Source organism: Aquarana catesbeiana, linkage group LG03 (genome assembly GCF_042186555.1).
Source record: "Aquarana catesbeiana isolate 2022-GZ linkage group LG03, ASM4218655v1, whole genome shotgun sequence".
Taxonomy (NCBI): Eukaryota; Metazoa; Chordata; class Amphibia; order Anura; family Ranidae; genus Aquarana; species Aquarana catesbeiana.
In genome coordinates this window covers 699,558,321-699,575,138 of record NC_133326.1, presented here as the reverse complement: position 1 = coordinate 699,575,138, position 16,818 = coordinate 699,558,321, and the positions used below count along the sequence as shown (strand labels likewise).

Sequence of the window (16,818 nt, the reverse complement as noted above, 5' to 3'; positions counted from 1 at the left end):
CTCCCGTCCCGCCCAACCCGGGCGCGTGCAAACCGGAGCGGCGTGCTGAGGTCACAGAAAAAACGTCCCTGGAAAATAAGAAAATGTAGAGGGGACCTTTAGGAGAGGGTCCAAAATGTATAGGTAGGGGGAAGGGGTAATTCCATAGATATAAAAGTTTAATCAGAAGAAGTGGGGTTTAACCACTATGTCTCTGGGCAGGCCGTCTTGGCGAGGAGGTTGCAAGGCCCTATGTGCCCGGTCTAGTTCCAGCCTGTAGTCTGGTATGAATTAAATTTTTGATGAAAGAGCGAACGATTTTATCTGTGTCCTTGAACGATTCGGGTAGGCCTCTTAACCTAAAATTATATCTACGAGACCTATTTTCGAGGTCGTCGAGTTTTGAGTACGCCGTGTCCAGTTGGTCATGTAAATCTTGGATCCTGTCAGTGTTCTGGTTGGCAACTGCAGCAATTTGATCAGTCTTAGATTCGATTGCTTCAATCCTTACACCTAGCTGCTGCAGGTCGGCCTGTATAGTGGTGGTGATTTGTGAGGCATTGTGGGCTAAACCCCTTGAGAGCATATTGGAGAAAGTTTCCATGAGAGCTGAGAAATCTGTGGGGATGGGAGCAGGGGAGACATTCTGAGGGCCTGATGTATAACAGCTCTCCTCCATCTAATATAGTGGGGGGACATCCATGGGACTGCAGCCTATAGAGTCTACGGGGGATGTTGATAATATCCCATCCTGAGGGTTACTCACGGTTTGGGGTTGCATCCTGTCTTTGTGTGAGGGCAGAGGAGGGAAATCTTCCAGGGATGCCGCTGGATTCTGTGAGAGGCCTCGTGTTGCGCCGGCGGCCGCCATTTTCGAGGAGGCCGCGATCCGAGGGCCGGGATCAAGATATCGGGATAGGTCCCGTCTGGCTGAGCCCCCGGTCATGCGAGGGGGTCCCTCAGGACTCCAGGAGGTGAGGAGGGGGTCTGATCGTCTGGTTCTGCCGCTTATGATAGCTGTGGTGGTGGATGCAGGCAGGAGCGGAGCGGAGCTCTCAGAACGAGCGACCGCTCATGGAGCTACCGTGCATGCGCCTCATCTACCATTGTTTTAATCCCCTTCCACATGTCTACAAGAATTTTGATTTTCAAAATAAGATTCAATGCGCTGTTTATATCTACGCTTAGCCTCCTTAATGCCTTTCTTTTATTAATTCCGAGCTTTCGTATAGGCCATAGGGTCGCCCGATCTAAAGGCCACATCCCTTGCTCTAAGCTGAGCCCTTACTTTACCATGCAACCAAGGCTTTTGGTTTGGGAATACCTTAATAGTTTTTGTAACCAGGAACATCTCCATACAAAAGTGAATATAAGCTAGAACAGATGAAGAATATTCCTCTAAGTCTGCATCCTGTGCAAATACATTCCAATCGGATGATTCAAAGCACTCTTGCAGGAGTGAATTTGACTCCTCACTCCAAACCTGTATAGTTTTAATATCTGGTTTTGTTCTGCAAACAAGAGGCTTATAACATGAGATCATCATTAAAGAGGTATGATCTGATAGACCAAGATGTGGCAACAAAGTAGCTTTATATGCACTGGAAACATTTGTATATACCTGATCTAAAATATTCTTCTCCCTTGTTGGAAAGTGCACATTCTTATAAAATTTAGGAAGAACTGTTTCTAGGTCCACATGGTTGAAATCACCAGCCACAATCACAACCCCCTCTGGATGTGCATTCAGCTGAGTGTTAATGGCATTGTATAATTCCTCCAGAGCCAGCTTAGAATCAACCTGTGGAGGTATGTAGACAGCCACAATGATAACATTAGTAAATTCTCTTAATGCATGACATGTTATTACCACATTTAACAATCAAGAAAGCCACGATGGTCTCTACCAACTTGAAACTCAGTGAGAAGATGGATGTGAAATGAAAGATGGTTAATGATATTTGGACAGCCCTGGGTCTTCTTGAATACTGGTGCCGATCTGTCTGGGTGGGCACTGTCACCTAGGTGCCTAGGTGACTAGCTGTTGTTTTGTCACTTTTTTGGAGTTGTGTTTGATATGTGCAAAGAGAGATCCCACAAATACGTAAAAGTATAACATTTATTAAAAGTAATGACAGATACAGATAACGATAAAGAAAACATAACTAGAATACTTAACTAAAGATGCTGTTTCGCCATGGAGTCCCCCATAAAGGCGTGGCCAGGTAATTCAGACCAGACATTTGCATAATGCATGATGCTGCTCAGGAGATGGGACTAATTAATGTTAGTTTGGGTTGTGGTATTTAGACTTGTGTATAAGGAACAGACCACCCCCAAGCTAACTCCCTTTGCAATATGACCCCTCAATGACTTGGTCCATTAACAATGATATTCATTTGGTTTAATGTAAAGCTATGCTTATGTCCTTATATGGCCTCCTTAACCAGGATATTAGAGGCTTTATTAGATATTTGTGATGCCAAACTTAATAAGAAATAGGAAATATGCAATTTCCCTATCAGTTGTTAATTAGCCTACTGTTTAATTGGCTTACAGTTTATGTTTATGGTAGCTGTTCATTAGATGTACTGACATTACTGTTTACAGTTTTCATTGTTTAGGATAATGTGATCAAGCTTTTACCTGATCTTGTGTGGAATAAATTCTGTGTGAATTTACACTAAAGTCAGTTCCAGTTTGCACCTAAGCTAGTGTTGTCTAGTTCTTGGGTGCAATGCTTAGCTATATTACCTAGTTCCTGGTTCCAGAGTGGAGGAAGCTGTATCTTGGCAGAAGCACCCAAGCTTGGTGCCAAGCGGTACATCACACTGATTAGGTAACTTTTTTGCTCCCTTATGTCGCACACTTTATTGATTGCCAACTCTGGTGTTCGGTTACTAGGGATGTTCTTATAATTTTTAGGATTTCTGTCACCTCTTATACTATATCTGCTTAATTGTACTATTTTTTTTAAATTCCCTTTAACCACTTCCCGCCCGCCCTATAGCGGATTGACGTCCGGGAAGTGGTTCTGTTATCCTGACTGGACGTCATATGACGTCCAGCAGGATAACATGCCGCAGCGCGGCGATCGGTGGAGCGGTGTGTCAGTCTGACACACCGCTACACTGATCTTGGTAAAAAGCCTCCGGCGGAGGCTCTTTACCACGTGATCAGCCGTGTCCAATCACGGCTGATCACGCTGTCAATAGGAAGAGCCGTTGATCGGCTCTTCCTCACTCGCGTCTGACAGACGCGATTAGAGGAGAGCCGATCGGCGGCTCTCCTGGCAGGGGGGGTCTGTGCTGATTGTTTATCAGCGCAGCCCCCCCTCAGATCACCACACTGGACCACCAGGGATCGCCACTAGGACCACCAGGGAAGGGGCAACATGTGGATGGCCAGGTATGTACCCCATGGCCATCCTCATGTGCCCAGTGTGCCCAGTCAATGCCAATCAGTGCCCACAAATGGGCACTGATTGGCACCATTATGTTGCAGTGATGCCCAACAATGCCACCCTTAGGGGCATCACTACAAACAACCAGTGCCGTCAGTGCCACCCATCAGTGTCCATTCATGCCCATCAGTGCCCATCTATCAGTGCCCATCTATCAGTGCCCATCCATGCCCACCTGTGCCAACTATCAGTGCCACCCATAAGTAACCATCAATGCCACCTATGAATGCCCATCAATGCCACCTATGAGTGCCCATCAGTGCCGCCTATAAGTGCCCATCTGTGCCACCTATGAGTGCCCATCAGTGCCGCTTACCAGTGCCACCTATCAGTGCCCATCAGTGCCGCCTATCAGTGCCCATCAGTGCCGCCTATCAGTGCCCATCAGTGCCGCCTATCAGTGCCCATCATCAGTGCCCGTCAGTGCCACCTCATCATTGCCACCTCATTGGTGCCACCTCATCGGTGCCCATCAGTGCCGCCGTATCAGTGCCAGTCAGTGCCCGTCAGTGCAGCCATATCAGTGCCCGTCATTGAAGAAGAAAACGTACTTATTTACAAAAAAATTTTAACAGAAACAAAGAAAAACTTGTTTTTTTTCAAAATTTTCGGTCTTTTTTTATTTGTTGCGCAAAAAATAAAAACCGCAGAGGTGATCAAATACCACCAAAAGAAAGCTCTATTTGTGGGAACAAAATGATAAAAAATTTGTTTGGGTACAGTGTAGCATGACCGCGCAATTGTCATTCAAATTGCGACAGCGCTGAAAGGTGAAAATTGGTCTGGGCGGGAAGGTGTCTAATGCCGCGTACACACGAGCGGACTTTCTATCCTACTTGGTCCGGCACACTTTCCGACGGACTTTGTCCGCCAGGTGCGCCGGACTTTAAAACGGACGGACTTGCCCACACACGCCGGGACTTTCCGGCGGGCTAAGTCTGCCCGTCTTTCCGACGGACTTTCGCCGGAGTTCCGGCGGACTTTCAGAATGAACGGACTTGCCCACACACGGACAAGTCCGTTCATTTTGAACGTGACTCAGGTGCGACGGGACTAGAAAAGGATGTCAATCTTGCCGCTTTTATCGGCGAGATTGACACCTTACTAGCCCCGTCGCGGGGCATACCAGGCCCTTAGGTCTGGTATGGATTATAAAGGGGAACCCCGCTACGCCGAAAAAACGGCGTGGGGTCCCCCTAAAATCCATACCAGACCCCGATCCGAGCACGCAGCCTGGCCGGTCAGGAAAGGGGGTGGGGACGAGCGAGCGCCCCCCCCCTCCTGAACCGTACCAGGCCGCATGCCCTCAACATGGGGGTGGGTGCTTTGGGGGAGGGGGGCGCCCTGCGCCCCCCCCCCCCCAAAGCACCTTGTCCCCATGTTGATGAGGACAAGGGCCTCTTCCCGACAACCCTGGCCGTTGGTTGTCGGGGTCTGCGGGCGGGGGCTTATCGGAATCTGGGAGCCCCTTTAATAAGGGGGCCCCCAGATCCTGGCCCCCCACCCTATGTAAATGAGTATGGGGTACATGGTACCCCTACCCATTTACCTAGGAAAAAAGTGTAAGTAATAAAACACACTACACAGGTTTTTAAAATATTTTATTAAACAGCTCCGGGGGGGGGATCTTCCTCCGGCTTCGGGGGTCTTCTTCCGGCTTCGGGGGTCCCTCCGCTTCATCTTCTCCCGGCGTCCGGTTGGTTCTTCTCCCGGTGTTCCAGTTCTTCGGCCGGCTCCTCTGCTGTCTTCAGGTAGCTCTCTTGCCAGCAGAGGTCCGGACTTCTGGGCTTCTGGGCTTCTTCTCTTCTCTTCTCCAGATGTTGACACGACGCTCTCTCCGGCTGGACTGCTCTCCGAGGGCTGCGTTGTGACTTATATAGGCGGAGACCCCGCCCCCTTTTGATGTCACAGTCCCTGGGCATGCTGGGACTGTGACGTTTTAGGGGGCGTGGTCAACATCACCCAGTGACCACGCCCCCTAAAACGTCACAGTCCCAGCATGCCCAGGGACTGTGACATCAAAAGGGGGCGGGGTCTCCACCTATATAAGTCACAACGCAGCCCTCGGAGAGCAGTCCAGCAGGAGAGAGCGTCGTGTCAACATCTGGGGAAGAGAAGCCCAGAAGCCCAGAAGCCCAGAAGCCCAGAAGCCCAGAAGCCCAGAAGTCCGGACCTCTGCTGGCAAGAGAGCTACTTGAAGACAGCAGAGGAGCCGGCCGAAGAACAGGAACACCGGGAGAAGAGAGCGGAGAAGAACCAACCGGACGCCGGGAGAAGATGAAGCGGAGGGCCCCCCGAAGCCGGAAGAAGACCCCCGAAGCCGGAGGAAGATCCCCCCCCCGGAGCTGTTTAATAAAATATTTTAAAAACCTGTGTAGTGTGTTTTATTACACTTTTTTCCTAGGTAAATGGGTAGGGGTACCATGTACCCCATACTCATTTACATAGGGTGGGGGGCCGGGATCTGGGGGCCCCCTTATTAAAGGGGGCTCCCAGATTCCGATAAGCCCCCGCCCGCAGACCCCGACAACCAACGGCCAGGGTTGTCGGGAAGAGGCCCTTGTCCTCATCAACATGGGGACAAGGTGCTTTGGGGGGGGGGGGCGCAGGGCGCCCCCCTCCCCCAAAGCACCCACCCCCATGTTGAGGGCATGCGGCCTGGTACGGTTCAGGAGGGGGGGGGGGGCGCTCGCTCGTCCCCACCCCCTTTCCTGACCGGCCAGGCTGCGTGCTCGGATCGGGGTCTGGTATGGATTTTAGGGGGGACCCCACGCCGTTTTTTTCGGCGTAGGGGCTTCCCTTTATAATCCATACCAGACCTAAGGGCCTGGTATGCCCCGCGCTCGCCGCAATAGGAAAATGTGTTTTACCTATTGCAGCGAGCGTGAGATGCAATACCCTGCCCTCGTGTTGTATCTGGTCCGTCGGACCAGCCTACACACGAGTGGGCTTTCCGTCGGACCAGCACACACACGAGCGGACTTTCCGCCCGAAACTGAGTCCGGCGGAAAGATTTAGAACTTTCTTCAAATCTAGGTCCGGCGGGCTTTTGGGAAAAAGTCCGCCGGAAAAGTCCGCCGGTGCCTACACACGGGCGGATTGTCCGGCACACTCTGGTCCGCCGGACCAAGTATGCCGGAAAGTCCGACCGTGTGTACGCGGCATAAGTGCCTGGTATTGAAGTGGTTAAAAAGGATTTTATTATAGATGTATTTATGGGACAATGTACAGTCCCTGTAAATCAGGCATGCAATTCTGATCCTGCACTGACACTTCGATTCTGGGTCCCACCCTGGATCCAGATTATATAAGACCTAAATGTACGGCAACCAATCAGTTCTGAAAAAAAAAGCAGAAGATTGGAAATGCATCACTTGACTTGTCTGTGGTCTCCCATTGACACCACTTCCGGTCCTGCCCCCCTGTGCATTTCATGCTGGTTACGGTTCCAATTGAATCGGTGGCTCTCGGTCCGGTATGGACATACCAGGCTAAGGAATGCCTTGTCCTCTACGATGGATTTCAGGAGTAGTCATTTTGGTTTTTAAGTTAAATAAAAACCTGGTTGTTCTTACCTGCTAAACTTAGTCTGGTACCCCCTGTTGTTCCCTTTTGTTTCATACAGAGAATTGCTTCACTCTATGTGGAGCTGCCATTAGTGTTGCTTTCTCATATATGAACTTCATATAATTATGGACTTTAAAATGTAGGACTTCATGCTTCTTTTAGCCTCTAGCGCTTTACCGTATTTTTCCTGAGTCATTCTTTATTCTTTGTGCTCCAATCTTCTGACCCAACTATATCGTTTACAAGCCAAGGTGTCCTTGGGAGTCCCACGGTATATGGAAGCAGCCACATAACACCCAGAAACACCATTAGGATAATAATATTATAGTTGTGAATTAATCCATTGCAGGTAGCAAGTAATACCTAGTCTAGGTTTTAGTACCATCCAATGCATCACCCCAAGCTGTCTGAATTATGGCCTTTTGGCCACAGGTAGTTGCAGGCATAAGCATGACTTTGCATGTGTCCCTAATGCTGGTCATGCTCAAAGGCCAGTGAGGATATTTACACTGCTTCCCTTATGTTGGTTCGGAGCTGTGACTTCTTGACAGCTATCTTGTTCGTGAGATTACCATTGTTCTGCCTTGCTCCTATTTCCTGCCCCATTGCCAATTCTGCATGTTCAAGTTAATTTTTTAGAAGGACAAAAGGGGAGGGATATTTGCGCTAACCACCAAAGTATTATCCAAAGTGAAAAAAATATATGAGTGCACAGGTGATGTGACTGTGTATACAGGTAACGTGATTAAATGCTGCACCTCTGTAGGTTAAATACTGAAAACCTACAACAGATCAAAAAGAAGAAAAAAAAACAAGAAAAAAAAATGCGCAAAATAACCACTACAAATAGTGATAAATATTGATATAAACCAAATCTCAATAAAATATATGAAAAATAATAACATGAAAAATTATCAATAAATATGTGTATCAAAAAATATAAAGAAAGTCCATATACTATGTGAAAAATAAATAAATAAACCAAAGTCCTGAAAAGAAACTCCAAAATTAAAAAATAAAAAGTCCTTCAATAAATCTCCAGAAAGCAGGACACATAATCCTCACTTCAACCATCTGAGATGCGGTCCACGATGTACAAATACAAACTGCTTACCAGATAAGTTGGATCTCAGATGATAGAGATCAAAAGCGCCTGTGCATTAGCTTGCCGGCAGGTGAACTTGTGATGGTTAAACAGCAGGGAGATATCCACCCGTTATCAAGGAACCAGCAAAGAAAGGCTGCACTCCCGGGACACTCTTATGAAAGCAAGGATCTGGAGATTCTCATGTAAGGAGGAACAGAAGAGGGCTTCATGGTGCAGTATATTCTAGCAAAGGTCTTTATTTCCAAACAGGTCATACAGATAGAAAATCCATAAAATCAAGGCAGGTAAGAAAGCTTGTTTGAACTAGCCGCGGTGTATATCAAGCAGCTGTTCAGCGTGATGACGTCACAGGATCATGCTCCACTCGACGCATTTCCCCTTAAAAGGCATCCACTGGGAAAGGAGATCATCTATGCCTTTTTTAAGGGGAAACGCGTTGGGTGGAGCAAGGAGCAGTAATTTTAATGATGCTTAAAGTGAAACAGTAAAAATGGAAAATTCCTTGAAATATAGTGCCTGGTGGGTCCCTGTAAAGTGGGACCCCCCACTCCCAAGCATCCTCCCCTATATTAGGGGCATTAGGCCTGGTATGCTTCAGGAGGGGGGGGCGCTCGCTCGTCGGTGCATACTCGGATAAGGGTCTGGTATGAATTTTGGGGGGCCCCATGTCATTTTATTTAACATTTTGGCATGGGGTTCCCCTTAAAATCCATACCATACTCAAAGGGCCTGGTATGGATTGGGAGTGAATCCCCATGCCGTTTTTCAAATCTTTCTATTGCCAGCAATGTTTTTTTTTTTTCAGCTGTCAGTGGGGAAGTCCGCTGACAGCTGATAACTCATCTGTTGCTAAAGAGGTGTTCCCATTATAAAAAAAAAATAAAAGTCAGCAGCTACAAATACTGCAGCTGCTGACTTTTAATAATCGGACACTTACCTGTCCCAGGGTCCAGAGATGTCTCCCCCTCCATTTGGCGGCACCGGCATTGTAACAGTGGGCGCCCGGCTGTGGCTTCACAGCCGGGCACCTACTGCGCATGCGCGAGCGGCGCCGCTCGCCGTGATTGGCCGCACAATCATCTGGGACCTGTCATGTGTCCCGGATGATTGACAAGAGGGAGGGGGCAGAGCTGAGCCCTTCCTGCTCCGAGGGGAAGTGATGTCAAGAGCCCAGGCACTGAAGGAGGCAGACTACGAGGGACCCCCAGCAACAGCCATTTAGAGGTTTGTAAAAAAATAAATTTTTTCCAAATGTTTTTTTTTTTTTTTTTTTTTTTTAAGGCACATTCATGAATTTTCTTTTTTTTGGGTGGAACACCACTTTAAGGACGTGGCGGTCAGCTTCCCAGCCCGCTCCTTAACAACCAGCAGCTATTCACTGTGCGCTCGGCTGTGCAAACATCCTGCCGAGCGCCCTGAAAATTCGGGTGTTTGCTGAACATGCGAACAGGAGATGTTTGGAACTTATGCTCAACCTCAACTGCTCGTCCAACACAGTGAAGAAGAAAAATTGCTTATTTGCAAAATTTTATAACAGAAACTAAGACAGAATTATTTTTTTTTTAAATGATTGTTTTTTTTTTGTTTTTTTTTGTTTGTTTAACAAAAAATAAAAAACCCTGTGGTATTTAAATACCACCAAAAGAAATCTCTATTTGTCTCAAAAAATAATAAAAATCTCATATGGGTACAGCGTTGCATTGAAAGCGTGGCAGCGTTTAGGGATGCCGATTATTTAAAAAGATATCAGAGAGATTAGATTCATTACATTTGGATGACTCCCTTCTGGGGAAATGGGTAGAGCCTGCCATATGAGATTTCATTTCCTTGGAATATTAGTCATGTTTTGGACAAACTTTGCGGCTATACTTATTTATTTATTATTAATGAAAATTTACAGAGTGATACTGATAGCACTGAAAAGAGTGATGCTGATACTTTATACAAGTTCCTCCACCCCAAACTCGCTCATTCATGTCTTTATGGACCTTGCTTTGTGCAATGGTGGGCAGTCATGTTGGAATAGAGGGGACATCCCCAAACTGTTCCCAAAAAGTTGGGAGCATGAAATTGTCCAAAATGTCTTGGTATGCTGAGGCCTTAAGAGTTCCCTTCACTGGAACTAAGGGTCCAAACCCAACCTCTGAAAAACAACCCCATATCATAATCCCCCCTTCACCAAATGATTTGGACCATGGCACAAAGCAAGGTCCATAAAGACATGGATGAGCGAGTTTGGGTGGAGGAACTTGACTGGCCTGTACAGAGTCCTGACCTCTAGCCGATAGAACATTTTTGGGATAAATTAGAGCGGAGACTGCGAGCCAGGCCTTCTCATCCAACATCAGTGCCTGACCTCACAAATGCGCTTCTGGAAGAATGCCCAAACATTACCATAGATGCACGTTTAAACCTTGTGGACAGCCTTCCCAGAAGAGTTGCAGCTGTTATAGCTGCAAAGGGTGGGCCAACTCAATATTGAACCCTATGGACTAAGGCTGGGATGCCATTAAAGGGATTGTAGGGGTTCAGTTTAAAAAAACAAAAAAACAAACATGTCATACTTACCTCCGCTGTGCAGTTGGTTTTGCAAAGAGTGGCCCCCAATCCTCCTCTTCTGGGGTCCCTCCGTGGCGCTCCTGGCTCGTCCTCTTCTTGAGTGTCCCGCCGGTAAAGCTTTTTCTGATGGGACACCCGTGCAGGCGCGTTCCCGTGTCCTGCTGCTATAATTCAGGTGGCTTTCTTAACTACAGTGTCTACCATTCCCTGGGCAGCAGGGGAAGCCACCAAAGAGATTTGCCTTGGAATGTTTGTGCTCTTTGATGTTGTGGGGATCGCTAGTGCAAGTCCGCTCTGTGCACCCAGAGAGGATAACCGGACCCTACCCTGCGGTGCTGCAATCCACCAGTCTGCCATTTGTCCATTTCTGCACCACAGGCAGCTGAGTTTTCTGAAATGCTGTCACAAGACCGCAGGGGCCCCTTCCACCACACAAATCATTACTACAGTTGGGAACTGGTGAGCGGGTCACTGACCCACCCTACTACTCTGCCTTTAGGAACTGAGCTGTTGTAAGTGGGGTAGGCAGTATCCTGCATCCATCTGAATTCAATCTAATTTCATAGTTGTACTAGTAGTTCATCCTGATCTCTAGGGCTGTGTTTTTATTACCACCTGTACTACCTTTAATCCTGCCCTATTCCACCTTGCACTGAGCTGCATCCTAGTGCCTACCATATAACTATTTGCAGAACTGATAGCTCATCACAAGTGCACCAACGCTTAAAATAAAAGATTAAATAAGGACCCCAGCACTAGGCGGCAGAAGAACCATCTTAAGGACTTCACCTTGATTCATTTTCTATTCATCTTACTCACCCATTGACTGTTGATTTGGATAGTGTTTTTCCAGTTTGCCTGGGCCTAGCACAGCTACCTATGAGTGCACGCTGACAGTGTAGTACCCACCTTGATATAATCACTCCGAGCCGCCTGCTGTTGCACTTCAGGTGGTGATGCTTCTGTGTAAGCTGATTGAGTGGCTTAGTGAAATGTGTAATTTATTACTCACATTATTTACAACTGAACCTCATGAACATTAGACTGTGTTATTATGATAGTCAGCCACTTGGAATCTGTCTTCTAACCAAACTCTCCGAGTGGTAATATGATAAATTTACTTTTCAGTTACTCGTGTAGCACCCTCTCTACCTAGTGTAGGTGCTAAGAGTGAGATTTTTTTGTAGTGCAGGAAAATTTAAGCAGGCCTAACCAAAAGCTAAGCCTGTTTGTTTTCATCTGTGGGCTGGGAGTGGCCTAGAGTAGGCTGGTGACTCACAGTGAGTTTCACCTTTCAGTTACCTCCCTTCTGCTTCTAGAGGCTCCTAGAAGGAAGGTGGGGAAGAGAGGTGGAGCTGTCTGAGGTGATCTAAGAAGCCCGGACCAATCCCCAATCTGGATTGGCAGGGGCAGGCCTCCTAAAATACCCAGGGTCAGCCCAGCTGTGAGAGAGTTGTTTGGGTGAAAGAACTGGAGTTGGAGTGTTAGGCTGTCTGGGCCTTTGAGGAAGCCCCCTACTCTGGTGGGGGGGTGACCTTGGGCCAGGGGGCTCAGAGCTGAACAGAAACCCCACACAACCCAAGCGGTGTCCTTAACAGAAGCAGAAGAGAACAGCAGGGAATACTGCTGGGCAAGTCTCCAGGAGGGATCCATCAGGTGTCAGTGAGTGACAGGCACAGTTGGGAGAGCTGGGAGAGGCATGCCGGAGCAGACTAGAAGTGTGCAGTCTGAGATGGATGTAGAGCCAGTGGTAATGTTACTGGCACTGAAGTCGGGCCGCTGCAGTTGGGAGGGTTGTCAGGGTCTGCAAAGGGCTGACTGGGATCAATAGTCCACCAAAGAGGACAGCTAGCATCAGAACTTTCTTTTGCTATATCATAGGGGCCCATGGTCCCTGCTTGTAATAAGGAACTTTTGCTAAGGCCTGGCTGAAATCATTGTTAGGCCTAACCATGTGCTAGCTGCTCCTGAAGAATTGTGCTGGAGGGAGAAGGAGAGATAGTCTGCAGCAAGTGTTGTGCAGGAGGAGAGTATCTAAATTTTCCCAAGCCAAGCAAGAATTTTTTCTGGGCATCCCATGAACCCCTAACCTCATCCAAGTCCTAATCCTTCAATAAAAACACAAAAACAAAGCTGATGGACTTTTTATTGTCTTGGAGTGTCTGGAAGTGAATGCCGGGCTGGGCAGGGTGACAGGTGGGCCACATCACTCAGCGGCCCCTATGGGGGTTCCACTACACTCATCTGGTGCCTGATTTTAAACAGTTACTATTGTGTTTTGTGGTGTGTTTATTTTTTTATGTGATTACCTGTTTCCCTGATTCAATCTGATATGTCAGAGGGGTTGAGGTTTTGAGAAGTTTGAGGACCCATCTTAACCAGCGGCTTCTTCAGGATTGGAGTTACAGACATTTTAGAAAATTATTATGTTTCTCAGACACTTTACAGAAAAGGTATTCTATATCTACATTAAATAGATTTTCGAATTGCTTGGACAAGGAGTCTCTTCACCTCTTGGTTCCTCAGGCTGTAAATAAGAGGATTCAGCATTGGAATCACTGCTGTATAGAAAACAGAGGTCACCTTGTCTTGTATCTTAAAGCTCCCTGAGTAAGGGCGCAAATATGTGAAGAAAACAGCTGTAATGAAGGTTGAGACACAAATAATATGTGAGGAACATGTACTAAAGGCCTTCTGCCTGCTCTTTGTACTTGTCATCCTAAAAATTAAAAGAAATATGAAAATGTATGAGAGGAAGATTGTTGTCAATGTATATGTTCCAAAGATTGCTATAAGGACATCACTGACCATATCACAATGAAGAGTATGCGAACAAGATAGACTAATAAGTGGTGGGATGTCACAGCAGAAATGGACAATAAGGTTTGATCCACAGAATGGAAGACTGAACACACAAGTGGTCTGCACAATCGACTGCAAGAAACTAATGGAGAAGGAATAAAGGATCAAGCCAAAACATTTCTTCTTGGTCATTATCAAGGTGTAGTGTAAAGGGTGGCAGATAGCCACATAGCGATCATAAGACATGGTGGAGAGAAGGATAGCCTCAGTGCCCCCTAGAGCACAAAAGAAGAAAAGTTGGACAGCGCAACCAAGAAATGAAATAGACTTCTTAGGGGAAAGGAAGTGAGACAACATATTTGGAGTGGTAACTGAAGAGTACAAAAGGTCCACCAGAGAGAGGCTACTCAAGAAGTAGTACATTGGGGTGTGAAGGCTGGGGAATACACAGACAAGGGCTATCATCCCCACATTTCCTATAATGGTCATCAAATAAACCAAAAAAATTAACACGAAAATAAATGGGGCAAGTTCTTTATCATCAGTTAATCCGGAAAACTCAAACACGGTCGCTTGTGTTTTGTTTTTGATATCCATTGGCGTCTCTTTTTATAATGATGAAATAGAACATCGCATGGATTCAAACATCAGGCTGTCTCCAAATCCTGGTGAAACATGAAATCAATATGTGAACTAAAAAAATTAACAGCTTGCATCAAGGATAGTGCAATTGTTAACACAATGTAATAAATAACCTTTCAAAATCAAGCTGAAACAATAAATTGTAAAAAAAATTATCTTCTAGAACCCACTTTTAATGAATAAACTGAAAATTCACATGCACATTAGTTGTCCACACATAATCCAAACAATAAAAATGGCGGGCCACCTGGCTCACTTATTGGCAGCTATGTTGTTCCCCTTACCAGTCCCTCTGACTGTGTTGTCCAGCTCACCTGGATCACTTTGGCTCTCTTAGCCTTTAGTTGCAGCATCCTGCTGCTTTACCCACTCCTGGCCTATGGATTGGGGTTCTTCTGACACCCCGATAGGAGTTGACCTGACTCCTGGAATGAGACCTTCTGTCTCTTGGCTTCTGGCTGGGGCTCCTCTGACCACTCAGTGAGACCCTCTGTCTCTTGGTTTCTGGCTGGGCACCTTTGATTCCTGGGTGAGACCCTCTGTCTCTATGCTTTAGGCTGGGGCCCTCTGACCCCTGGATGAGACTTTCAGTCTCCCACACTGGAAGCGGTCTCCAACTGGGTGCTCTGAGCCAGTGGTTCTCAACCTCAGTCCTCAAGTACCCCCAACGGGCCATGTTTTTGGAAGTTCCCTTAGATAAAATAGCTCTTATCAATACCATGCCATTGCGATTGATTTAAAGCATCTGTGCAAAATAAAGGAAAACCTGAAAACATGGCTCGTTGGGGTACTTGAGGACTGAGGTTGAGAACCATTGCTCTGAGCTTTCCTCAGACCTGAGTATATAATGACTCTGCACTGCTGTGTACTTACACAGGTTGCAGGCACCTGGTAAAACCCAGACACAAGATGGAAAGTTTCGATCCAGAAATCCAGAGAGAGCCAAATACACCATTTTCTTTGCTCAGAAACGGTTGTCTGGAACTTCGCATAAACCCTAAACGCGAATCTTGTGTCTCATTTACCTATATTCTTACAGTGACAGGGCCTCTCACTGTCACATATAACTCAGACTAATCCATCAGGGTATGCAAACCAACTAACGCATTTCACTTGGTCAGGACCCTGTGAGTATAACTCCTTTGGAGTTTAGCATAGACTGTGCTAGTGGCTGATGACTACGGGAACTGACTCCTGGTGTTGGTGGTAGCTCAAGGGGTTCTTTGCCCCTGACTGAGTGAAATCCTTTGGGGTTTGGCATAGACTGTGCTAGTGGCTGATGACTACGGGAACCGACTCCTGGTGTTGGTGGTAGCTCAAGGGGTTCTTTGCCCCGGACTGAGTGAAATCCTTTGGTGTTTGGCATAGACGGTTCTAGTGGCTGATGACTATGGGAATTGACTCCTGATGTCAGTAGTAGCCCAAGGACTTCTTTGTGTCGGAGATAAACACTTGTCCTTACTACTTGGTTAGTTCTGGGGTTTAGCCAAGACCTAAAAATTACTTAAGGGCTCCTCTGGAGTAATGTCGAGAAAGACTTCTATAGATGCTTAATGTATTTTTAATTGCAAGAACAGAAATGTAATATATTGCAGCTTAACCCTCCTTACATGTGGTAGCTATATTATATTTTTTGCTCCATAGCTTTAGTGAGCTACCGGTAATGAAGGATGAAGGATGTCCCATGTCATACAGGCAGCTGGATATTGGAGAAATTACTGCTGTACTGCCCTGTCCTCTTCCTGTGGCTGAACTTCAGGCAGGCAGCATGGCAATAGCTTCAGGTCGAGCTGCTGTGAAAAAATTCTTGACAAGCACCTGACCCTTGCTACCTCCTCCATTAGGACAGTTCATTGGTTGTCTTTACTTCCTCTAACACAATCTCTGAATGATGGAGAGAAGTTCCTCAGCCACAGGAAGAGGACTGGGCATCCACGCAGTGAGGATTTCTACAGGATCCAGCTGTTTGCACAACACCATGGCACATTTTTTATTACTGGTAAGTAATGTGACTAAAGCTGTAGAGCAAAAAAATAAATTAAAAATAGCTAAACTTCAGCTTTTATTTTCAGAACATTTTCTGCAAGTACAGTAAATATCTGTAGATCCTGCTGAAAGTCCCCTGTTTTCTTTTATAACTTCCTCTACACTGAACTGAAATATCAATCAATGTTATCAGGTTTCTTAGCTATCTTCTGTGAACAATAAAGCATCTCCCTCTACGTAATGGCGATGAGGAGAGTGGGAGGTGTTTGTAGTTTAAATAGGGAGTGCAGTCAGGGTGACAACACTGCTTCTCCATAGATACAGTGCAGTAAGTGAGTGTTGCCATACTAGAACATGAATTGTATCACTCGCAGGGAAAAAGAAGCCTTGGAAACCTCAAGGTTCCTTCAGAGGGCGGTGTAGAGGTGGCTGACAGATATTCAGGTGGTGCTACAGCCACCTTCTGGCGCCTGTTTGTTTTTTTGTTTTTGTTTTTCAATTGCTTAAGGGCAATTTAACATTGTAGGACCACACTACAGCTGAAAGCCAAGCACTTGGATAAAGGTTACTGTTTGGCCCCATTGATTTCAATAGGCAAGTATGACAGGCGGTGCCTCCTGTCAAACTCTCCAACCCAATTAAAAAATGATGTGGCCATGAAATAAAGCATCACAGCTGCTGCATGTGCACAATGCTATAATGTTACAATTCA

At 46.5% G+C, this 16,818-nt stretch overlaps 1 protein-coding gene across 1 annotated transcript; it reads right to left on the bottom strand.

Moving 5' to 3' along the window:
* Window positions 1–13,145: 13,145 nt before the first annotated feature.
* LOC141134324 (olfactory receptor 5B12-like) lies at window positions 13,146–14,075 on the bottom strand. The gene has a single exon (XM_073623897.1). It carries the CDS (start codon window positions 14,073–14,075, stop codon window positions 13,146–13,148), a length of 930 nt encoding a protein of 309 aa, XP_073479998.1.
* Window positions 14,076–16,818: the final 2,743 nt, after the last annotated feature.

What these genes read in the sequence shown, in the direction of transcription:
- LOC141134324 (XM_073623897.1), bottom strand. Translation starts at nt 14,075, where the DNA reads ATGGATATCAAAAACAAAACACAAGCGACCGTGTTTGAGTTTTCCGGA.